This window comes from Rhagoletis zephyria, unplaced genomic scaffold (genome assembly GCF_001687245.7).
Source record: "Rhagoletis zephyria isolate East Lansing unplaced genomic scaffold, Rhagoletis_zephyria_1.1 Rzeph_scaffold_00007, whole genome shotgun sequence".
Classification (NCBI taxonomy): Eukaryota; Metazoa; Arthropoda; class Insecta; order Diptera; family Tephritidae; genus Rhagoletis; species Rhagoletis zephyria.
The window spans coordinates 750,174-776,864 of NW_016157091.1; the positions used below are offsets into that span (position 1 = coordinate 750,174).

General features: G+C 32.9%; 1 protein-coding gene across 19 annotated transcripts in view; it reads left to right on the forward strand.

Annotated features, from left to right (window-relative positions):
* The window catches only part of shot (dystonin-like protein short stop), an 852,754-nt gene that overhangs the window by 730,133 nt on the left and 95,930 nt on the right, over window positions 1-26,691 (forward strand). For 13 of the 19 annotated variants that reach the window (XM_017608278.1, XM_017607978.1, XM_017608215.1 and 10 more), the window contains 2 exons: window positions 14,040-14,218; window positions 14,320-14,593. In XM_017608278.1, coding sequence (XP_017463767.1) covers window positions 14,040-14,218; window positions 14,320-14,593 — 453 coding nt within the window. Of the gene's footprint in view, window positions 1-14,039; window positions 14,219-14,319; window positions 14,594-26,691 lie in introns of those variants that run through there. The other 6 variants (XM_017608094.1, XM_017608854.1, XM_017608976.1 and 3 more) reach the window with 3 other exon arrangements.

Here is a 26,691-nt window from a genome sequence, read left to right on the forward strand (position 1 = left end):
AGGTGGAATGTAGATAGATACATACAGGCATGTCAAAAATAGTAGGGACACGACATTTTGACCAGTTTTGGCTATTTTTTTTAGCCTCCGAAATCGAAATATTGGCCTTCGAAGTTCGAAATTGGGCCTTTGGTAAACAATTATTTTTAGTTATTGTATGTAAACAACTAAAAAGGTAAACATACAGACGTGGTCCGCCAATTGCTACTATTTAAACGGTATATAACTTGTTGTGCAAACTTATATTACAGTATAGGTGCTATAAGGGCTCAAAGGTCAGATCTTCGAAAAATTAAAAGCCGTATGTTTCAAAAAATTTTAAGAAAAGTGGTATCGTTGTAATGGTTATTAAACCCCTTTTCTTTTGAAATGCGTATTTTTATACTTCATATATAAAAGTTTTAGAAAAACCCTACATAACAATATTCAAATTAAATGAAACCTTTTTCAGATTCAATGAAACTTTATTCAAATTAAATGAAACTTCTTTTTTCGATTACTGTGAATTCGCTGTTGCGGGTTGCTTTTCTTTACGGTCAATGCATATTGGATTAGTTATAGCAGCAAAAAATCTGCTTTGTTTTTCCAATTTACATATATATTTGGACTTTAAACTGCCAAACTTTGTATATTTTTTCATATTCATACTCACCATCAATTTGTTTCTCATTCTATAGAATTTTCAGTTTAAATGAAACCATTTTCAAATTAAGTGAAACCTTTTCAGGTAAGCGAAACCATTTTCAGATAAAGCAAGACCTTTTTAAAATTAAATGAAAACTTTTTCAGATTCAATGAAACTTTATTGAAATTAAATGAAACATTCTTAAATTAAGTATTGAAACATTATTGAATTTAGGAACAGGAAATCAACTTAACCTATTAAGAGCGATTTGCACCATGTCTAGATAACACGTACCCTTAGTTACACATCGTTATCGACGCCATGCTTATAGCACGCCATGCGATAACACCGATTATGATGTTTAACTCGGAGAAAGTGTTAACCAGACATGATGCAAGCGGCTCTACGTCATAGTTTATAAAATTAATGAAGAGCTTGTCCATTCGCCGCTTTCGGAATTTTGATGATCACGTCCATAACGTAGTTCGCACAGCCATTTGAGCTCTCTGATAAACAAAAAAATTTTAGGTAAAAGTGTTACCGTTTTTGAAATATTAAAATTTGTTTGAATTAAAAAAAAATCGTGCCTTTTCATGTATTTTCTTTAACTGCATCTTTATCCGCATATTCATACTGCGTGTTCTCTGTCAAAGTATTAATAACACAATGTTCGAAGGGTCCAATTTAACAAAATCCACTTTCACTAATTCCGGTAAGTAACATAAAATAATGTCAGGAGCAGGTAATAATGTACCTTTGTAATATTTAGCATGTCATTGGTCGGTAACAAGAGCAACTTAAATTTAAATCTATTAAATACATTCTAGCGTGTATCAGTCCTTTGCCCACAAAAGCGGCTATAACTTTTTTTTCTATTTGAAACAGTAAGAGTGGTACCTTTCTGAAATCTTTATTAAATGAGCAATTTTTTTATGTAATGTAAAGTTATAGCTCAGTACATTTTTTTTCACTAGAGATAGTCAAAGTTGGGGAAGAAAATATCAAAAAGTTAAAAATCCCAAAATAGTCCTAATTTTATGATGGTTCCTTAATCTATTTTAACTACATTGCATTTGAGTATGGAGAAGCAACTATCTGGAGGTATTTTACAAAAAAAATTTACTAAGTATAGCCTCGTTTGTATACAGATGCAGTTAAAGAAAATACATGAAAAGGCACGATTTTTTTTATTAAAAATAAAAATGTAAATATTTCAAAAACGGTGACACTTTTACCTGAAAATTTTTTGTTTATCAGAGAGCTCACTCCCCCACCTAGCTTCCGCTAAAGTTTGGCAGGTTACTTCTTGGACACCCTGTATATATGTATATATAAACATACATATATTATATCGTCGACGTTTTTGCAAAACGGCCTGTCTTACGGCAGTCAAATTTTAAAGGAGAGCGAAAAAAGATTTTTCTTTGAAGGCATTGCCTTGATAGGCGTTATTTTCTGTAGCTATTATGTTACAAATCTGTTTTTTTAATAACGATTTTATGATTTTTATGCATAAATCTCGATGCCTGGAGTTCAGGGTTACCAAATCTCATTTTTGCCACAACGGCGATTTAGGAGGTTTTGCAAAAACATCGACGCCATAACGTATATATTTGAATTAGACGCAACCATAAAGCTTATAACATTAAAAATTGTTTTGAAGTTATTGTAATTTCTAGCAAAGTTGACCCTTCACTAGACCAGAACTTCCTATAGTAGGTTCCGTGGAACCCAAGGGATTCGTAGAAAAGTCCCAAGGCTCCGTGAAGTCATTCATTTTTGGCAGTTCACTAATTCAAAATATACATAAGTACAAATCGCGGACCATCGCTTAAAATTCGGCATGAATAAGCATGGTGGTCAGCAGTCGATTTGAGCTGCACACGCAAAGAAACGTTCCATAAACAGCATGACCGAGACACAATTATCCTTTTTCGAGTAAGTGTACTCGTAGTTGGTATCATTGCGGTATTGAGTGTCATAGCGTTGAGCGTTGCGCTTGTCAGCTTGATTTTTTCTTACTTGTATGTGTTGTTCGGCCGCTGAAGCCTAAGGGTTAGAGGTGTGTTCTAGCACTCCGAATAACCTGGGTTGGAACCCTAGGCAAAGCAGTATCGCAAAAAGTATAGAAAGAAGGCTTTTTTTTAACAGCGGTCGCCCCTCGGCAGACAATTGCCACACCCATTTTTTGGCATTTTGTCGCCTTAAAGAAAAATCTTGCCGCACAAATATTATTCATGGATAGGTATTCTATCGGAATCTGCGGTAAAATTTAAATTCTTGCAAAAACCCGATGTTTAACACCTTACCAAATGTATCTTAATATAAGTTTTTTGTTTTTGTTATTTTATGGCCTTATAACAATTATATTCAACAATTTTTATTGAGCTTGAGGCCGTTTTTAATGAAAACCTTATTGTGGAAAAGCAACAGTAATGTGAAAAAATGTAAGAAGTGATAGCTTTTTCGGAAAATACCACNAATTGCAGCGGAATAGCTGCGCTTGATTGTGTTGGCTTAACAAATGAAAAAGTGGAAAAAGCAAGAATAATTACAAGGCGAACTTAGCACAGTGCGTAGGCAACTGGCTGCGTCAGTGGGATCGTCGGTTCGAATCCTATTGAAAGAAGTCTGATGAGGAAATGTGGTGATTTCCGAAATAACTATCACTTCTACCATTTTTTCACATTATTGTTGCTTTTCCACAATAAGTTTTTCATTAAAAACGGCCTCAAGCTCAATAAAAGTTGTTGAACATAAGTTTTCGAAAAAAAATACAAAGAATTGTTGATTCTCACAAAATAAACCATCTCGTCATAAAGAAAAATATTTTAAAAATAGTTCTTGATAAACTCCCATTTTTTTGAACCACGTTTTTTATATCGAATTAAACAGAGATTACGATGGTATAAATACAAATCCCTAATATACTGGTTTTCACTATGCAAATCAACTTCAAAAAGTTCAACTGTTAATAGCTGAGTTAACTTTAGAACAATCCTGACCACTTTATATATAGAAATATTAAGCCCGTTTCTTTACTTTAAAACGACGTTAAGATGAAGTCTCTGCGATGGGCAGAACCCGAGATATAACGATTTGAAGGAGTACATGATTAGTTAGAATCACAAAAAAATGCAAACTTTGACGGATCATATTTCCCAAGAAAAAAAAGACGAAAAAAATTTCTCGACACGTGCTAGCTTATGTCATGGATAGAACCCACAAAAAAAATTTGAAGCCAATAGAAAGTGTGACACCAAATTTGGTGTCCCATATGAAAACGAATATCTCATATATGAATATTCAGGTTTATTGAATGAATTTTTCCCTACCTGACCTTCCCCAGCAAAAAACACGAAAAAATTCCTCGACAAGTGTTAGCTTATGTCATGTATAGAACCCACAAAAAAAAGTTGAAGCCAATCGAAAGTGTGACACCAAATTTGGTGTCCGATATGAAAAAGAATGTCTCATATATGAATTTTCAGGTTTATTGAATGAATTTTTCCCTACCTGACCTTCCCCAGCAAAAAACACGATTAACACAGAAACGAAAGTGGAAACGAGCTAGGCGATGGGAATCGCTTACCCTTTCGCTTCAAGAAAGCATTATTTTAACATGGGCATGTCATTGGCCGTAAGCCCTTACACGCAGCATTACCTTCAAACGAAGGGAGAACGCATGGATAAACAGAATCCTGAGAAGAAGAAATACAGATTCTCTTAAAATATTAAAATTTTTATAAATCAGTTTTTATACATACATATTTATATATTTAGGTATTTAGATTTTACTTAAAAATCGGGATGTACATACATGCATATTTAATTAAGCTTTGTACTTCCTCACTCTTGTACTTCACTTCATTGACTGACTTCAACTTCGCTGCAAATTGAATAATGCAAAACATGATTTTTATGCGAGACAAATTTCCACAGAAAGTAACGGTAGAAAAGAATTTTTGGATATTCATTCTATTTTTCTGCTGACTACGATGCAGCATTCTAATCTGCATTCCCTGAAATGAAGCAAAGAAGCGAAACAAATAAAATATTGTAGAACATTCTACTTTGCATTACAGGCAATGCCTACAAGAAGCGAAAAAATTGGAAGGCATTATAACGCTATGCCTTCTAGAACACGTTACCACTAAAAGCGATTACCAACTTTTTGACGTGATGGAGACTAACGGACTTCGGATTCGCATTCGGCGTGTCGAATAACATAGGGATATATAGGTTTGGTTTAATATGCATACACTTTTTTTTTATAAACCTGTGTTATCATCCTTTAAAAGAAAATTAAATTTTTATATTACCTGTGTGGAAAAGAAAAGCATTGAATTATCAAATTAAATATGAAATGTCATAACTGGGCACTTGGTAAATCTCCTGAAATCTTTGTCAGATTATTTTAAGAAGCATTCATAGATCTTCACAGTTTGTTTGTTTCTGAATGAGTTTTGGGTTAGTGTTAGGAGTAAAGTAGCTAAATAGCCTATCTTATCTTTGCTTCGTTCTTTCACAACGTTTTGTTATGAAACATTCGGCTCTATCACGAATTTCACATGATCAAATATTCCCAAAATTTATAAAGCAAAACAAAAACAATTTTTCCCAATTTGTTTTTGTTTTGCACGTTAAATTATGGGAACAATTTATTCTCATGGAATTGACGATAGGGCTGATTGTTTTTAGCTTACAATTATACAAAAAAAAATTGAGGTCGAAAATGGATGCTACCCAGGAAATACGCATACAGCTGTTAGACATAATATCGAACTATAAAGCAATAATTAATAATCTGTTTTATTCTTCATATTAAAAGTTATAATAGTAAATATGTACATATATATATGTATATTTCTAGTAAAAGTTTTCATTCATATTTAAATGGCAGTGCGTTTGATGTTTAGTAATTTGATGTATATATAATAACCTTTATATAAGATTCCTGCATTGTTAAAATGATAAGTATTAGTAAAAACAAATATTATTTCGTTTAAAAGGTAAAATATAAAAATGTGAATATGTATCTCGAAAAAAGGATCAGCTATCCGTTTTGAACCTTCAAATGATGTAGAAAAAAGCTGTGAAAGCCGATTTTAGACACACTTTTACAAAACTTAAGACTGGTTTAAGACCTTTGCTAGCAACAATTTTGGTAAGCATCCATTATTATCCACCATATTTCTTATTTCTTCGAATTTATAAATTCTGGCTTTATCCTCGAGCTCCCTTATAAATTTCATTCTGGCACTCCCTCAACCTGGCTACGCCCATGATCAGAGTTGCAAAATTCATATTTAGTTATGGATAATGTCAGAATTCATAAATCCCAAGAAATAAGAGATATAGTAGATAGTAATGGATGCTTACCGAAATTTTTGCCAGCATACTCTCCTTTGCTGAAAACCATAGAAAATGTAAATTTCCATGCCCGAACAACGTAATAGCTTCGAGCCTCGTACCCCTCCCACACGCTTTAATCACATTCTGGCTGCGCCCATGGCTCTGATCTACATGCAATTTTATTTAATAACTCCTGAATAAATACTTGGAATCTGGTCGAATTCATAGTAGAATGAGAAACAAATTGTTGTTGAATTGAATGTTGAATAATATGAAAAATGTACAAACTTTGGCAGTTTAAAGTCCAAAAATATAAATAGGAAAAAATCAAAGCAGATTTTTCACTGCTAAAACTAATTAATATGCCTTCACCGTAAAGAAAAGCAACGCGTGAATAAACAGAATCCGTAGAAGCGAACAAAGAATGCCTTACAGAGAAACTAATGTAGAATGCCTAGATAAGTACATACTTTTTTATATTAAATTGAAAACAGAAAATACAGATTGTCTTAAAAGGTTAAAATTAATTAATATTTTTATAACAAGTTTTTAAACATACATAAATATGTATGTATTTAGGTATTTAGATTTTACTTAAAAATCGGTATGTACATACATGCATATTTAATTAAGCTTAAAATTGTACTACCTCACTCTTGTACTTCACTTCATTGACTGACTTCAATTTCGCTGCAAATTGAACAATGCAAAACATGATTTTTATGCGAGACAAATTTCCACAGAAAGTAACGGTCGAAAAGATTTTGGGATATTCATTCTATTTTTTTCAGCTAACTACGATGCAGCATTCTGATTTGCATTCCGCGAAATGAAGCACAGAAGCGAATTAAAAAAAATATGTTGTATGACATTTTAGTTTGCATTCCCTGAAATGAAACAAAGAAGCGAAATATGTAAAATATTGCAGGACATTCTGCTTTGCATTACCGGCAATGCCTAAAAGAAGCGAAAACATTCGAAGGCATTATAACGCTATGCATTCTAGAACACGTTACCACTAAAAGCGATTGCCGATTTTTTTGCTGGGAAGTGACCCAATTACTGAGCGCAACATACATAGACAGTGTAATCGAAGGAAGTATCGCACTAGTTAGTCAAAATTACTGTGCGAACTGTGTTATGGACGTGATCTTCCAAATTCCGAAAGTGGCGAATGGACCAGCTCTTCATAAATTTTTTAAACTTAGACTTAGAGCCGCTTGCATCATGTCTGGTTAACACTTTCTCTCAGTTTAACATCATAATCGGCGTTATCGGCTACCTGTTATAAGCATGGCGTCGATAACGATGTGTACCTAGCGTTAGCTAGACATGGTGCAAATGGCTCTTAATAGTTAAGTGGATTTCCTTTTCCTAAACTCAATAATGTTTAATTTAAGGATAGCCGTGTTTTTTTTACACGCATATACATCTATGCTTAACGCAGTGTTGCCGCCGCTCAAAGAACTTTCTAACCAAGATTGAACGAAAAAGTTACCAAATGTAAGGAAAACTTACGAACTTTTTTACTAGATTAACAATTCAGGTCATCACTAATTCTTTTATATAATACGTATAGAAAAAGGTTACAAATCAATTTTTATTTGCATTTTTGAAAAGTAAATCCTTTTAAGGCTGAAATATGTAAATACATATTTTAGAAAATCAGACTTCCCATACTATATGCATGTGTATGAATGTTAATATCTTCGTAAACATTACCAGACTCTAAATGACGTTTTTAAATAAGTACATAGGTACATAGTTTCCAACTTCTTTGCAAGAATCAATGAAATACCTAATCAGTGTGAACAACCACATTGTATATATTTTGAGACTAAGACTAAACAACGAAGAATTGGACTTATTGAACTATCTTAATTAATAAAGTAAGCTAACTTAAATTAATAAAATAAGCAGTAATGGAAAAAGAATAACCAAATACCTTTTTTATTGTACATACATCGACAGGAGTCAATTAAAAACTACAGTAAATATTAAAAAATAACCAAAACGGGAAAGATCTTAACAACTTCACAGGCAACAAAAAAATAACCAAAATTGGTTAAAAGTAACCAAAACGGCATCACTGGCTTAACGTGTAAAAAAACAATCGTCGATAATTTCCATTTCAAAACAAGTAATTTTGATTTTATCGACAACTATTCATAAGCACACATAAAGTTTGTCTCTTACAGCTTCATACAATTTTTAAGCGCAGATACGTATGCGTGTACAAAAACACGCCTAATGTTTCATTTAATTTGAAAATAGTTTCATTTAATTTGAATAAAGTTTCATTTAATCTGGAAAAGGTTTCATTTAATTTGAAAAAGGTTTCGCTTTATCTGAAAAAGATTTCATTTAATTTAAAAAAAGTTTTCGCTAACCTGAAAATGCTATATACATATGTAAATAAAATTAAAGGAAATGTTCTGTTTTATTTACATAAATGAAGTATTCAATTGTATTAATAATTAGTAATTTTTTGGTTAAAATATTTTTTTGTAAAAAATTGGTATTTTTTTCTTTTAAGTGTTTTTTCTTATATTTTATACGATGTATAAAAATATGCATATGGCAAAATTTGTTTACAATTTTTTGAAATATAAGGTTTTTAACTTTTGAAGATCTAACCTTTGACCCGTTATAGCACCTGTAATATAAGTTTGCATAAAAAACGTTATATATGTACCTTTTAAATAAGACCAAAAGGCGGACTACGTCGATATTTTTCATTTTTTTACTTATTTACATACAATACTTAAAAATAATTCTTTACCAAAAGTCCTATTTCGAACTTCGAAGGCCCATATCTCGGTTTCGGAGCCTAACGAATAATTTTATTCGAAAACGGAAAAATTACCTTTAAACCTATGACTCAGTCTCTTAAAAAATTGATTTGGTGAAATACGGAGAAAAAATTTGATTTTGCCTTACAACAAAAACCATATAAGTCTAAATTAATTTCAAACATTGTAGAAGAATTTAAAAAATTCTACAAAATTTTACAACAAGAAACTTCTTGTTAAGAGTTTTTATTAGAATTTAATAAAAAGTTTGTTGTTGTAAAATGTTTTGAATATTCCTAATTTTTATACAAAGTTTGAAATTTAGCTTTATACCATACGGTTTTGGTTAGATAATGAACTGCATTTTTATACAAAAAATATAAACATTAAACAAACAAAAGCAAAATAATCAAAACTGGTTCAAATGTCGTGTCCCTATTATTTTTAACATGATTACATGTGGAACCCAAAATATTTAGAGGTCGCTAAAAGCGCTCAAGTTTTCCATTGTATATGGGAAAATGGTATAAAATTCTTAAAAATCAACAACAAAACAATTGGGTATTATTATTTAAAGTCTCCTGAAGTAAACCAGAGTTCCGATCGAAAAATATTGATCTTCAAGAATTCTATACCGTTTATACTAAAAGTTGTTTTTTTTCATATAAAATACATGGAAAACCTCGACCTCTAAATATTTTTTGATTTCAGAATAAAAAAATAGGGGTGTACTTTTTTCGATATAGAACAATCCTAGGGGGGTCAGGGCATTAAAATTCCGACTTGACCTTTTTTTTGATCACCCTAAAATACATACATACATATTATGTACATACCATATGGCTGAAAACTCGTGAAATGGATTTCTTTTCTGCGATGTCGAAGTATTAAGTTCTTAGCTAAATATCCTGTAAAGGGTTGTATAACTCGTTTTTTTTCAAACATTTTTTTAGTTTAATTTTATTCGCATTTAAAAAAATTGGTAAGGTTTTCTTTGAATATTAATTTAGGAACAACTAATTTTAGTAGTAAGTGATATTAATTTTAATTTTTTACTAAAAAAATAAATCTATTTAATGGCTCAAAAAGAGTTATTTAATTTTTTATACTTTTTATACATATTGGCCCCTATTATGAGTTGCATTCGACCTTCGACTAGGGTTGCCAACCGTACTATAATATATAGTATTGTACTATTTTTTGGGTATGCGTACTATATACTGTTGGAAAAAAATATAGTATGCTAAAATACTATATTTCTTCAATTATAAATATAAATATATTTTACTAATTTTTAAGAAAGACTTGTTTTAAAATGGATGACATTTATACTGAAATATCAATATTAAAAGAAATATAATTTAAAACAAAGGGTCCATAGATCAAAAATGGCAACATTTTTAAAAATACTTAGAAAGATTTACCAAATTTATTTAAAATTATGCTCTCTATTCCCGCAACTTCGGCATTCACCGAAAGAGTTTGTTCTATTAAGATTTTGAAATGGTACGATGAGAGAAATAAAGCGAATATCTCACTAATAAAATTTAACTTTTGATTTATATTAATTTAGATATTGATAGTGATAAAGGATATGATACTTTCAAAGAAATATATTTTTTTATAGGGGAAATGCATACGAGAGAAAAAAGATGTACACTTAAAAAGCATTTTTACTTTTTCTTAAAAAAATACTATATATATTTGAAATGTACTATATTTTTCGGATTTTTTTGAAAAAGTACTATAAATTTCTTAGAAAATGTTGGTAACCCTACCTTCGACTGTGGTGGGAAGTGCTGGTCGAACGAATTTTCATTTGGTATTATGACGCTCATTCGATGAGGAATAGCGCTATTGTGAATTTCGCTCGTTTTGGTTGTTTACAAATCGAGCAAACTAAGTAGTGTGCTTATACATATTTATGTAAATTTGTGCAAGTTAAAATGAAGTGAAAAAGAAGCGAGTTTATAAAAACTTGATAAGAATGAGTACAACGTAGCTCTGTAGCTCGTTTCTGTATATCTTCTCTTCCGATTATTACTCTACTGGTAGAGAATATACGTCGTTCTCTACTACTCATTAGCAGTAAAGAACAGGGCGGCGAATTCATATCTCAATTCGCCTTGGTAGAGAATTGTTACAGAAATGAGCTACTGTATCGACGATTCGTCAGAGGATGAGAGTTTAGTAAACTGGCCAGGATATACATTTATGAAACTTGTCTACAGATTTATTAAAAACTTCCGACTGTCTAAAGAGGCGTTTGTAGACCTGCTGTCCGCTACTAAAAACCTGCTGCAGCAATACTCTCGAGCCAAATCTATTTAAAATATTTTAAAACTATCAACAGCTCTCCGATTGGGATTTTCTAACACTTCGCTACAGCATCGAAAGCAAAATTCTGTTCGACAGAAAATTCGATACTCAACGACAACGACGACACGGTTGCATAGCTCATAATACGAAGTTCACATTCGATCTTCCATAACCAGCGAAGATCGAAAACCGAATGCAGCTCATAATAACCCGTTGTGCGCATATTCTAAAAGAAAGTTCGGATTCTCACTAAACTCTGTGAATATTTTAGTGTTTGTCATTGTCATTAATTTTTCAGCAAAATGATTTTATTCAAAAAGACCTTGCAAATTTTTTAAATGAGAATAAAAATTAAACTTTAAAATATTTTTTAAAAACGACTTATGAAGCCATTTACAGAATGTTTAGGACTACGTGAAAATTAAAAAAAAAATATAATAATATTTCATCAACGCGCAAAAAATGGTCCGTTTCACGAACTCTTTCTCGAAGTTCCCTGCGTGTCATTTTTATACCAAATTTTTTTTGACTTTTCATAACTTCTCATTCTCTACTCATAAGAATACATACATATATCATGATTTAATAATAAAAGGTTTGATAACCTGGCAGTTGTCTCGTTCGCACGGCTCATGTAGTCATGGATAAAGACTCGAGCTCGATAGTTGACCACGAAAAAAGACGCCTAAAAAACCTGCCGCATACAAAGTCTCTTAACATAGTTGACGGCGAAGAAATACGCGTTAACCTATTTTACGGCGAAGAAAGACGCGGATGTAACAGTATGCAATCTCAAGAGCTTTGGGGAATGATGCTGAAGTGACAGTCCTTGACCAGGTATAAATCTGTGTTTACGCGTTTTTCTTCGCCGAACTTTTTTTAAGCGTGTGTTTTCGTCAATTGTTTTTCACGCGTCCTTATTCGAAAAATGGCCATTGGAAAAAACCGGTTCCCCATTTTTAAATTAAGATACTTGAGTAATACTTGCTGTTAGTCAGAAATCATGACCAAAATTACAATATGATATACAATAACAAGTAGAACAGAAAAAATTTGTGAAAAATGCACACTTAATGGGGTTCACCGATCTTAACCAGGTTAGATCGTTAAAACGACGGTTCTTTGTTGGGAAAAAGTCTGGCATGTATACCTGACTATCTTGGGAAATATAATACATTATCCGCTGAACCAGACCAACTATACAAATATAGTCACACAAATATATCAATCAACACCTTCGGCAATCACCGGAGACAAACACAACCTATCGCGGACGCAAAGCTCGAGATGCTTCGGGCTCGCGATACTTTGGCACAACTTCATTCGGGATATTGTAGCAGGTTAAATCCAATTTGGATAAGATACCCCGACGACACTGACTACCTCTTTTTATGCCCACTCACATCAGCTCATCTGACATCCCTCTCCCTGTGGCCCAAACCCGTCGGATCTGGCCTTTTCATGAGCCTGCCGTTGGATGAGAATGAAGGCAACATGTAATCGATGCTTTTATTTAGACAGAGTTTAGTAAGCTGCTACAAAAAAAAAACAGTGAAAGGTTTCGTTCGGGTTTCCTTTTATTTTTAGGTAATATTCTGTAGTTGAAAATTTTCCAATATTGAGGTATGTATCGATGGTTGGGTGGAAGATCGACACATCTCGGCAGCCAGTTCAAAAACGCTTCCTCAAAAAATTTGTCAAAAACGCGGTATTTCAGAATTTGGTTGAAGAACGCCTTATTTCAGAATTTTATTGAAAAACACCTCATCTGAGAATTCTATTCAAAAACGCCCTATATCAGTTGCCGATTCAAAATTGCCCTATCTAAGTACATTTTCAATGTGTTTTCGTTTGAGATAGGGTGTTTTTGAACCGAATTCTTCTGAGATTGGTCGTTCTTCACCCAAATCCTGAGATAGAGTGTTTTTCAATAAAATTCTGAAATAGGGCGTTCTTCAATCCAATTCTAAAGTAGAGCGTTCTTAAAAAGTTTTTTGAGATAGGGCGTTTTCGAACTGACTGCCGAGATAGATTGATCTTCCACTCAGCCATCGGTATATAGTAAAATTAATAAAAATGTTCTGGTTCCATTTTTAATCAAATAAATATTTCGAATCTGGTAAATTAATAAATTAGGTAAAACCCCAGTTTATTCGATTGTAAAAATCCGGTTTACTCAGCATTCGAGAAATCAAGATTTCTAAAAATTCCGAAAAAACCGAGTCAATCAACCTAATATGTGTGTATATAAAACACTTTTAACTGATTAAAATATAAAAGAAATAATAATATACAATCATTTGATGGTGCCAGCAAGCTGGTGTCGTGTATTTCCCCTTTAACTGAAAGGCTATATGTAATACAACTATGTAACACATGTACATAAGTACCTTATTTTTTGTCAATTGATAAAATAATGGCAATTGATAGCTGTAAAAATTTTATTGTTTGTTCAAACTTTCTTCAATATTTATTGAGGATGCTCGCACTTTATGGATATTCTTTCAAAGATGCTTCAGAAGTACTCTCTTATATAGACGTACGAACGTATGTACCAGAATAACTACTTATTGTTATTTTTGCTATTATTATGTTGATGTATGCTCATAAATAAGCCGCAGTCTTTATATACCGTTTTGTGCTACTATGCAATGTGATGGCGTTATTACAAATGTAGCATGCGTTATGGTTATTTTATTAAAGTGAATGTTATGCATAGTTGGCTAATTTCTGTCCAAATAAACTTAACTTTACTCATATTTGCCGCTTTTATTGGATGAATGTAATTACTGCTTCAAACAAGACGTACATTAACGTATTGGTAATAAGTTCCCAAAAACACGGTCTCAAAGATATGATTTTTTAAATGACCATTTGCCGTTAACGCCTGAAATATTTTTTATGTTTTGGCATAGTATTTACCAAGTATAATTTAACAAAATCTTTAGCTGATGAGCATTTAGCAGAATTAATGCCCATATTCGAACGTATACGCACACAAGAGCAAGTTCCGTGTGCTTTTCCTATACATATGGGGGCAGGAGGTACAGTCTTTGTACGTTGTCATAATAGTCGCTCTTTACCATTAAGCCCACATGTATTGCATTGTCATCCCACAACACATTGGGTAAGTCAAAAAGGTTTATTTTTTCAGGTATTTAAAAATACAAAATTTTACATCTTTCTAAACATGTTTACTGTACCTGTAACTTTCACTATTTATTTAAGGTTCGGGAACGCTCGGTACGTTCCATACCAATGTCACGACCGTCCCGTTCATCTCAATCAGCTTCTACTCCTGACTCTCTAAGTGACAATGAATTAAGTCAAGCTGGCGCTCATGGTCGATACACTCCACGAAAAATTACATACACCAGTACTCGCAGTGTCATAACGCCTTCTGGATCACGCGCAGGATCGAAACCTAATTCCCGTCCTTTGAGTCGACAAGGCTCGAAACCGTCATCCAGACATGGATCAAATTTATCGCTTAACAGTACAGGTATGTATTCTTATAATTCTTTTATAGTAATACACATATGTATGTGGGTTGTTCGCGTGCTTTTCCAGTAAAAATTATCCATTATCCAGCATCTAAATTTCTTAGAATCGCATTCTAAGAGAAAACCATGGTAAAAAATAAGAGGTAGTTTCACTCAATGATTTTGGTGGCCATGTTAGCCATTTGACTTTTGTTTGCTACAAATAAATATCATTATCAGCTTCAACAAATAGATTACACAGTCCAACAAATATGGAAAAAATTGGTGGGGGACAAATCTTAAAGCTATTTTTGATAAACTTTTTTGTGCTGACTAGGAATTCGTAAGTAAAGTTACCGTCTTCAGATTATGAGACAAACGATGTCAAAGTGTCAAAAAATCGCGTTTTTAGGAATATTTGAGAAGCTCTAGCAAAGAAACACATAGGCTTTAATTAAAGTTGGAATTATCATCCCTGCACCTTGATCTGATTATCACTTAAGGTCATTTATTGAACAGAAACAGCAAAAACTGATTTTGGCGAAGTTCGAGTACCTACCGCAATCAAATAAGTGTTAATAGAACCTTCAACTTACGCTTAAATTGAGGCTTGATCTTCCGACTACAATCCGTAAAACCTACCGTTCCTGCACCTTGACCCTGAGGTCCCTTATAGTCATTTTTTGAACAGCAAAAACTGATTTTGGCAGTTTTTTTAATAGCACAATTTTCCAATAATTTTGATTGTTCAATAAATGACTATATGTAAATAACCATCAGATGAAGATGCAGAGATGGTATTAGTCGAGAGGGGTAATAGTGGAGAGTTCTGCCTTTAATTTAAGCCCAAGTGGAAGGTTCTATCACCTTTTGTTTCTTTGGTAGAGCTTCTAAAATATTGCAAAGTACACGATTTTTTGACACTTTGACCTCGCTTTTCTCAAAACCTGGAGCTGAGGGAAACTTTATGCTTACAGATTTCGTAATAAGCACAAAAAAGTCTATAAAAAAACAGCTTTAATATCTGCCGCACACAGTGCCACAATGTTGCCCTGTGTTATTTTTTAGCTGCTTTTGAAAAAATTTCAAACAGATCTAACAAAAAAATCACTAATTTTATTAAAATGATAAGAAGAAACTATTAGTTGCGCATGTAAAGTTACTGGGAGTTCTATACATTGTGCAGAGATTTAAGGGTGAAATTTTTCAAATTTGCACCGCTGGTTTTTTATTTCACATGCATATGGTTACAAAAGGTTATCAAAACGCAAAACAGAGGAGAGAAGAACTGAATAAATAAATGAAAAATTTAAATATATAAATATGTATTTCTAGTAAAAGTATTGTATGGGGGAAAAAGCTGTCACGTCCAATATGCCACGTCGGTTATCACATTTTAATAGGCGGCATACACAGTGCGGCTGACTCGCGAGTCATTTATGTATGTTTTGACTCGCCTTCGACTACACATAGTTGAATCATTCAGAGTCATTCCAGGAGTCATGTCGGTGTAACTAACACATATTTATTTTCACAAATACATCCAATACTACTCGCGAGTCAGACGCACTGTGTTTACGGCGGGTCAAAAATCTATTTGTCTCAAATCCCTTGGTTGGTCAACAACAAGCCTGCAAAATATTAGTCTTTTATTTTAATTATAGGAGCCCGCGCATCAACCGCCAAGTGACACACAGGAAACTACTCGAATAAGACAAATTCTTGTTAAAAATTCTGGGTTCAGCAAAAAGGTTTGGTGCATATTATTAGATAATGAACCCGTTAACGCAAAAGATAAGGTAAAATGTCATTTCTCGCAGCACTTGAGCTTATCGTTTATCTCAAACTTATCTATTTTCAAGAAAATTTGAATTGAATTCTCTTAATAATTGCACTGGCCTATAGTCAAAAGATGTAAACAACAGCATTAATATTGCAGAGATGCATTTAAGTTGATGGTTCCAAATATTCTAATCTTGTTTTAATATTAGCCATAGTTCGCGAATTTTCGCAAATTTAGGAACAATTTCGGTAGCTCTAATAGAAAATCCATTAATTTCCATCATCGTGGAAAAATTTTTGTGTATGCAAATGAGTATGGGAACCCTGAACAAGCACAACTTCTAGAAACACTAATTAGTTTACTTATGTTTGAAATTGAAAAGTTGAACAAAGTTGACAAAAGTTTTTGTTAAACATTTATTTTTTTTTAAATATTTTTTTATAATCTGAATGATTTTCATCATATTATTATCACAAAGCAGTAACAGATGAAAGGTTCCTTTGACCAAACCTAGTCTGTTATATGTTTTTAGGGTCGCTGAACACAAATCTGAAGTCCGTTTTTCTCCATCACGTCTGAATTTTTTTCTAACCTCAAAAAACATCTTGGATTTTACGTGACAGAGAAAATCCGAGGTTTTTTTTGAGGTTAGGAAAAAATCTAGACGTGATGGAGCAAAACGGACTTCAGATTCGTGTTCAGCGACCCCAAAAACATGCCATAGACTAGGTTTGGTCAAAGGAACCTTTCATCGAATTTTTTTGTGGACCTGTGTAATTATAACGTACCAATGGAGTAATATTTGCTGAAGTTATATCGAAAAACTTACGTGGATCTCTAGTTGTTTTTAAAAAAATTGCCTTCCTTAACTTGGTTGCTGAAGTAATGAAGAATTGAAAACTTTATCAAGAACATAATCTTATAAGTTTACGCACTCTGTTACATGAACGACCCACACTCTCTTTTCGTTTATACTTGCGACAATAGTCGTGTTTTCTTTGGTTATCCAGCTCAGTATCACTAACTTTATACTACTAGCACGAGGATAAAGAAATTATAGAAACTAACTCACTAAATAGGAAAAAATTATATTTACGAGATAATATCTATTTAAATAAATATACATATAACATACAGGCGATTAATTTGAACCAAGTTAGATGAAACAATGGCAGAATGTCTGTTTGTGTATGAATTCATTTGTCACGGCTACCAAACTTTGCATCCAAATTATCAGTGAAACAAAACAAACAGAACGGATAATAATTGAACCAGATCTCTATCAGGATCATATCGTTGTTGTTGAATTTGTGTGCAAAATTTTAATGCGGATCCCGATTATTGCTCAAGAAAACATAGCTAGAGTTGCGGCAGAGTTGCATTGGCTTCAGTTTATCAAGTTTATTCAGTGAAATCGTTGGAGAAATTTATCAGAAATGTGTAAACTAGTTTCCATACAAATTTTGACAGTCCATTTATAACGTTTACACAATTATAAGTTTATAAGGTTTACAATGCATTTATAAGGCTTGATGAATACCCTTAATATTACTATTACAATACCGTCAAATGCCTTTTATTTTCCCCCATACAAAATCGACCCAGCCTACTGTGTATGCCGCCTATAATTCAAAATTAAACCGTGATTAAAAACAAATGGGTTCTTATGGTCCGTAGTTTGACTTTATTTAAAGAATATTTAAGAAAGGAAAATCTCACAGGATTCACAGAGTTTTGGTTATTTTAACATGTACTCTGAAACCACTTCTGTTATGATCTCTCCTTTTCATCGATTTTCTCGACACCAGTGTTCCCAGCGCACCTAATTTTTGTATCAACCTAACTCACAACGCAAAATTTTTTTATAAGTGACTTCCGTTTTCGTATGATTTATTTAACTATGTCATGTCCGACTTCAGGGAAGCACGCATATGTATGTTTGTATGTATGCAGGTATGCATTAAAGGTCTGCATGAATGCACGAAAAACAAACCTCAAATCACACACAACAAATTTTAACATGCATTCATTCACGCCGGTAGAAGAGGACATCTCGTGTCTGGGCAACAAACTGACAGAATCTCTTATGAATCCGAACAACATTGAGTTCGCTCAACTCGTAGCATTCTCACAAGCAACAATCCACACTCGAAATAATTTGTCAACCAAACCATTCGACTTATTCTGGTTGCACCACCACCACAAAAATTGACCGATTTCAAGACGCTGTAAAATTAATTTAAATTCGGGTATAGCACAACTTATAACTTAGGCTAAATTACCCTACTAAGTTTTTTTTATTATCGCAACCAAAATAACTTAGTAAAATCTTTGTAAGCTTTCTTCTTGAGCAAATTTAACAAAGTAACATGTATTTTACCTAGGTCGACTAAGTTAATCCTTGGCGAAAGCTCTTTAGTAATTTAGAAAAATTTCTTGGTTATTTCACACCGTATAATATTATCCTATATACAGGCAGGTTCTGCAATCCACTTCCGAGTGAATTTTAACCCCATTCAATTTAAATTCAAAGTGGCTTTGTTTGAATTTCACTCGGAAGTGAACTGCAGAACCTTGGAAATATTTAACCAAATTACTTTTGTGATTTGCGAAAATTTTCCTTGAAATATGCCGATAATGCAGTGAATAGCAACAATTTAAATATTTTCCAACCATACTTTTTATACAAAAATTTAAACGACCAAAATAATACATAAAAGGAGCGGTATTTTTGTATTTTAAATTGAGATATAAAAATATGGTTGACAAAAACCTAAATTTATTTATTTATTTATTTATAAGTTGTACAAATTAAGACTAAGTATTTTGCCTGCACATCAACTTTCTAATATCAATACAGATTTATTTTGTGAATATCTTAAAAGCTAATACTATTTTAAGCATGATTTTTAAGTAAGGACACCCTAGGGCAAGGTTAAGTTATTTTCGTTACATGATTTTTAGAGCTGATAAGATTAATAAAGAGTAAGAGATAAGTTCTGAAAATGTTCAAGAAGGGCCAACTTAAAGCAATGACGATGTTTTAACATTTTTGTAGCACTAGGTAGTGCATTCCAGAGCACAACTGCACAAACAAAGAACATGCGGGATGATACCTTTAGCTTGTGTAAAGGGAGGTACGAGAAGATACGGCAAATTTTAACTTCGTAAATAGATACAGCGGAGTACGTGAGTTTATCAACTTGTGCAAAAACAGAAGATTTCGAAAACTAAGGTATGTGGTGAGATCACAGCCCAAAATATTCCTCGAGAGGTTAGATATATGGTCATATTTTTTTTAAATAAACGTATCTAGCCGCAGAATTTATGGCGAGCTGTAGCTTTCTCTGGGAGTCAGAATCCATGTTGCCATAAACCACTTCCCCATTGGTGATTAATGGAACAATCAACGTCTTAACTATATTTAATTTTACATCATGAGACAGATATGCAGCTGAGAACCAAAGTGGCCTAAGTATATTATATATTTTTCCTATAGTGTAGTTTACATGATCAGAGCATGTAAGTCTGCTATTTAGTTTAAATCCCAGGTTTTTGACAACAGTTTCATATTCAATTTTAGGATTTTAAGACACTAAAACTTGAAAAAGGTAAAAAAGACATATCCTTTTTTAATTTTGTTATGTACTTCCTTTATGCACAATATGCATGTCCAATTAAAGATATTGGTCAAAAAATTATAGCCGAACCACTTTTTGCCAAGTTTTAACGTATTATTTTCGTTATTATTTAATTTTGGTTATTTTTTGTATAAAAATATAGTTCATTCTTTACCAAAACCCGTGTAAATCCAAGTTTCCAAATTTGTGCAATATTAAAAAAAAAATCAACAAACTTTCGTACAATTTCGAGCTTTTTTAAAAATTCTAAAAAATCAATCGCAGTTTTTAGCCATTTGAAACTTGTGCTTTATCCTACTAGAATTCAACGGGCTACAAAACTGCATACTCAGAATCTAATTAAAAAACTCGAAATTTTTACTAAAATTTGTTGAATTTTATTTTAAATTGCATAAATTTTTAAGGCAGTGGCACTCGATTGGTACATTTGTACAGATTAGTACAAAAAAAATGGAAATTTTGTTTTGTAGTGAAAAGATTGGTACAATGCAACAAATTAATTTTTGTGATTGGGATAAGGAGAAATATTTGGATATTCAAACAATTGGGGTACGATTTGCACCAAATTTTGGCAAATACCCAATCGGGTGACACTGCCTTTAAACTTATATTTATACGGATGTTGTTAAAGAATGAACTATAAAACACTAACCAAAATAATATTTTAAAACTTGTGAAAATTTGGTGCGGCTATAATTTTTTCGTCTGCATCACCACAAAAAGTTGCAGTTTTTCCGGCGGGTGTACCAAACCTAGTATATTTAAGACTTCTACCAAAATATTTCGGAAAAATATTAAGTTTTAAGTGCTCTGGATCGGTTTGAAAATACCTCTAAAAATTTAGGCTGCGTTTCTTTATACATTCCGGATAAACCCATTTCACAACCAGAATGAACAGAATGCCATTGAAATATACGTTTACATATCATCAGGAACGTTCTAAAGAATAAGTAAACAAAAAAGTTTATTCCAAACGTTCAGAATGAATAAAGAAATACAGCCTTAGTGTTTTATGAATAAAAATATTTTCTTAAAGGATTTTTTTGGAAAAAATCCCCTCAGATGACAAAATAGTTTAAGCTTAAAAAATCTACATAAACATATTAAAAAAAGTGTATCAACGGAATCATAATAATGAGATTTATGATCATGTTTTTTAACTTATTTCAAAGATTTGTGTAGGAAAAACTTGAATAACTGCTGCAAAACTTTACCGATATAGACTTGTAAGGTATCAGTGGAAAGGTATATTTTCACCCCTTTTATTTCTTTGCAAAAAAAAACTCATTCACGTCCCAATTTTTTCTTTATTCAATACCAACACATCTTAATTCAACATGGAATGACACTCGTTTATCTTACCTTCCTCTCTCATACTTTGAATGAGCTTATTCGCAAAGAAATTAAAAGGGTGAGAAAATACCTTACCAATGATACCTCATAAGCAGGGAATGGATTTTATGGAAATTTCCTGTTTTCTGCTAAAGAGATAGAGTATATTCGATTAAGAATGTCCACGATTTAGCGTTCCCTGATTCCATATATGTTCGTTTGATGTTGCCTTTTTTTGCCTTTTTAAGATATTTGCCTTTTTTTGCTTATTTTACGTTATTTGTCTTTTTTTGCCTTTTCTACCTTTAATTGTAAGAGGCAAAGAAAAAGGTCTTATTTCTGGTAATATTAAAGTTTTAAACGTTCCATGTTTAAATGGGTAGCCACTTGTATCAACCCACGTCGAGCTCACGTTTAGTATATTCAATGCTTTTCTTCGCAAAAATCGAATGAAAATGCTGCCAGAAAAATTCCAAATGCATCTTGTGGTTCAATGTTACTAAAACTATAGAGAGTAAAGTTTTGTGAATAAAAAAACTCGAAAAGAGAAAATAGTCAAAGATTCAAAGTACAAGTTTTTCATATCGACCGCTTTGCGCAAAATTATTGTATGTTACATTTTTTACGAAATTCACTTTTTGATGCAACTTTGTTTTACAACCCATAACGCAAATATTACGGCTTGAATCCCAATAGCTACAAAAAAATCTTGTTTTTAGTTATATTTCTCAATAATCTCAGCAAATCTAAACTATGGTATTAATGGTGCTAGCCAAAGCAGAGAAAAATACAGAAAAACACTTTCCTGTAAAATTTGGTTTTTGTAACATACGATAATTTTGCACAAAGGGGTCGATATAATGAAAATAGTTCATATTTTTTCTCTTTTTTACTTGTAAAATAATTATTTCTAAAATAAATGTATTTTTTTGATTATTTTTCGGTTTTTGTCTTTTTTTAATGCCTTCTTTTGTCTTTTTTTCGTATTCTAGTTCGTTATTTTATTTTGCCTTTTTTATAAGTTTTTATATCCTACAAATCCGTTCCCTGCTCATAAGTCTAAACTGGTAAGGTTTCGGCTCAGTTATTCAAGTTTTTCTTAAATCAGTCTTTGAAAAAAGTTCAAAAACAGCATCAAAAATCTCATTATTATCATTCCGTATAAATTTTTTTATTTTTATGATTTGAATAAAAAACTAAAGAAAAAATGCCAAGAAATTCTTGCTGTTTGTGCAAAAGCTCACATAGCGTTGTAATATTGATGTTTTCAGTCCGGAAGGTTGTGGATCTAAGCCGAAATTGGACAGAGGTATGCAACAAAACCAAGGGTTAACGCCAGATTTGAAAAAAGCGAACACCAGAAATTAAAGAAAAAATAGTAAAAAAATCAAATTTTGCTTTCAAATATGAAGACGTCAGTTACCTGGTACACTTTACATTATTTCACTATGTCCAACACATGACCTGTTATTTGGAAATTTTCTTAGCTGACATTTACTTTTATAAAAATAACTGATACCATGAATATATTGCTATAAAAATCTTGGATTTATGCCCAAAAAATCCAATTCTGGCGAGTGTGGTGTAAAAAAATTATTCAAGGTCAAAGGTCACATAAATTGATTTTTACCGTGTTTTAGCTAAACGGTTAGGTTTATCATAAAAATAGGTTAGACTCTAAAAATCCTCAGATCTCTAAAAATCGTAATGACAGTTTTGTTCCTAAGAATCACCATTTCTGGGATACAACGACTCTATCGACATCCATATTGTAATAATTCATTTAACGTATCAAATACTTTGAATTGAAGTTAATTTGTTAACAAGTGGTGGTATAAACAATTTAGTTTGTATGGGAGGGGGCACGGCCCTTTTCCAATAACCCACATTTTTTCCATGAGTATAGTACTGATTTCATATACCTTCATACCAAGTTCCAGTACTCTACCACAAATTGTTCCAGAGCTATGCATTAAGAAAAATTCCTTTTGTATGGGAGGTGTCACCCCCTTTGCGCAATCGAGATTAAAGCTATCCTATCTTTTAAGTTGTGCTAAATGTCACCAGTGTGCGAAATTTCATTATGATCAGTTCAGTAGTTAAAGCTTGCAAGCGTAACAAACAAATCATTCGAATTTATATTAGTAAGGATTATCCAGTTCCTAGTAGTGAGCATTTTGTACACCAGGGTATACGTATACTAAATTTTTTTGTCTTTGATTGGTTGTGCTCAACGAAAAAAAAGCAGTTACGTACTGGTTACGCGTCTTCTCAAGACTATTTTACAGAAATGCTAACTAGCACGTTGTGCTTTAACCTAGGATTATTCTTCTGAAGAAGTGAAGAGATATATTTTATACTCACAAATGTAAAATAAGTACCGCTCAACGACTATCACAAGAAAATTTAGTAACAGTTGTGAACAGCATTTTTTCTCGCGTTTGGTAACTGGCACTTTTGTTTAATACCTATCTTTTTATTCCTCAGAACCTACAAATAAACGTCTGAGAACCCCGAGCTTTAGGTAAGATCGCTAAAGAAGCTATACATTAATAAGAATTAGATCTTATGCGAGTTGAACTAGAAATTTTCTGATTTTCTCGATTTTACCAGGTAAATTCATGTAAACCACAAGTTTTGTTATTAATAATATTAATATTTACTGATATTTACATATGAGGCATTTCATGTCACCGCAGCCACCTCTATGCGCGACCTCTATGGATTTGGATGAAAGTTGAAGAGATTGAAGGTCTAGGTGACATGAATATAAAGCAGTGTTTGTATTATTCAACTTTGCGTTCAACAACTGCGTTCAACTCAACGCAGGGTTGCACGAAAAAAAAGTTGAATGGCTAAATGTTGGCTGGCGACCAACTTTGTTGAAAGCGATTAGTTGAAAGGCCATTCAACCAAAAGTTGAATGCAAAGTTGAACAATGCAAACACCTTTTTATGGCGAATATTTTGATATTTTGCTTTATATTCATGTCACCTAGACCTTCAATCTCTTCAACTTTCATCCAAATCCATAGAGGTCGCGCATAGAGGTGGCCGCGGTGACATGAAATATGAAAATATGCTTCTGTCGAAAGCATTGCGATTAATTCACAAGGAGTGTTCACAAAGCACAAAGTGCGGCGTCGTGCGATGGAGAGTGATTAGTACAAGAATACTTTGTACACTTTAAACTAATAGCAAGACAAATTTCGGCTGCGTCCATGTCGTCAATCCGCCATATACTGAACGCTTCCACTGGCAGATCGCTATAAAAGTTGCCGGAAAAGGTAGTAAACCTACCTAGATTTTGCTAAAATTAGCTATGACTCAAATACTTTCACTAAGAAAGGAACAAGTATAAAAGCTGGAGAAAATTGGCAAACTGTAACGCCCCCTACTACTTGGGGCGGATATGGTAAATGTTATCCATTCCAATGAAATTCGGTTTGTAACTTGTATTAAGCTAGGAAGACATACTCACATCTGAAATATACGGCCCTATGCTAAATGTCGTCATCGTCATCGTCGACGATCATCAACGTATCAGTAAAATGGCTGATGCCAACAGTCAACATTCAGCATAGGACCGATAGTAAAAATCGGTCAACTGCCATGCCCACTAGCTTATCCGAATTTGTATTCTAACTGGCAAAAAGTAGTATATATTTAGGATTATCTAATAAAACCAAATATCAATGAGATCGGATTAAATTTAATGTGTCCACCCACAAGAGTGGTGGGCGTGGCAATTATCCCATCTTTACCAAATTTCATAATTCCTATACCTTTATATGCGCTTTTAAAGTCTGGGTTGCATGCCACCTTACGTACGTCCACGTTTCGTTACGTTTCTTCTCCATACCTACATGTACATATGTATAACCAAATAAGTTTTGCTTGTATGTGCATCTTATTAAAATATATGCATACTAAAGGGTTGCAGGAATCAGCTCATGTTCTGAATGTACCGCAGAATTCATAAATTCATCTCATAACTAGAGTCTAGCGCCGATGCTAAGCTGAAACTAGTTGAATGAAGATACTAAGAGGACATACGAATTCTTGTCTTTCACTAGCGGGTAAACTCGTTCATTCATACCATAAACAAGCGAAACTCACATTGACACCACCAACCAGTTGAGTGATTCAAACTCATTTTTATGTGAATTCATTATTTTTCGAATTCTATTAAGGGGATTGGTGCACCTATGGTTTTCAGCTAAGCAAGCAAATAAAGAAGAGAATAAACGGAAGGGTTTTCCCCACCAACATGTTTGCCTGCATAGTACCGACCGTAGATGCTTGGTCGATATATGTTAGTAAATATTTGAATTTGTCATTTGGTTTGTGAGTATGGCGATAAAACGAAGTAGAATTATTCGGCAGCTATTTATTTTAATATGGGGAACATGGCAGACATTTTGCGTAATTGGCAAATTGTTGCTCTCATAAAGCAGCTGCACTGTCAGGTGCGGCGTTTATACCTTTATAATACTACTTTATATGAGGCATTTCATGTCACCGCGGCCACCTCTGTGTGCGACCTCTATAGATTTGGATGAAAGTTGAAGAGATTGAAGGTCTAGGTGACATGAAGCAATATTAAACGCTTTTATTACTATAAGAACTAAAAAGAAAAACAATATTTATTGATTTAAAGATTCGTTAAATAAGGATATGAGGTTCCCTAACTTGAAGTTATTTAAACTTTTAAACTAGCTTAAAATAAGATAAAAGTAATTGGCACGTAGCCATAGTCGAAATAAAGTACACTGAAAAGTTAGTTGCAGTTATTTTTACAGGCAACCCATTGGTAGAGGGGTTCGGGTGTACGAATTTGTTGTAACATCAGGAGTTGAATACTTGCTCTAGCTGCCAGTCTCTTAAAATGTCCTCCAATCACGTCGTAAGCAGATTTCCCATGCGAACTTGCAAGAAAGTTCAATTCTGCCATTTCCTTGAAGGGATTTTCATGATTTCAGACCTTTAGTAAAGTTAATACGATTTATTCATATTGTTTTTGTTATTTACACACCTTTCCTCTTTCAAAAATATACAATTTCATTAATATAATAAATGCACAATTAAAAATTAAAGCCCATAATAAGCCGGAAGAAATACATTTTGTTTCACTAAGCTGCGTTAAAAGGTTTCCAAGATACGGCACTTTAAAGAAAGGTATTTATGACGTTTTCTTAAGGTTCAAGTCCCGTGTAAATAGGCAACCCTACGTCATATCGGCAAAATATGCTGTACTTAAAGTGTGTTTGCATTGTTCAACTTTGCGTTCAACATTTGCGTTCAACTCAGCGCAGGGTTGCACGAAAAAAAAGTTGAATGGCTAAAAATATCAAAATATGAAG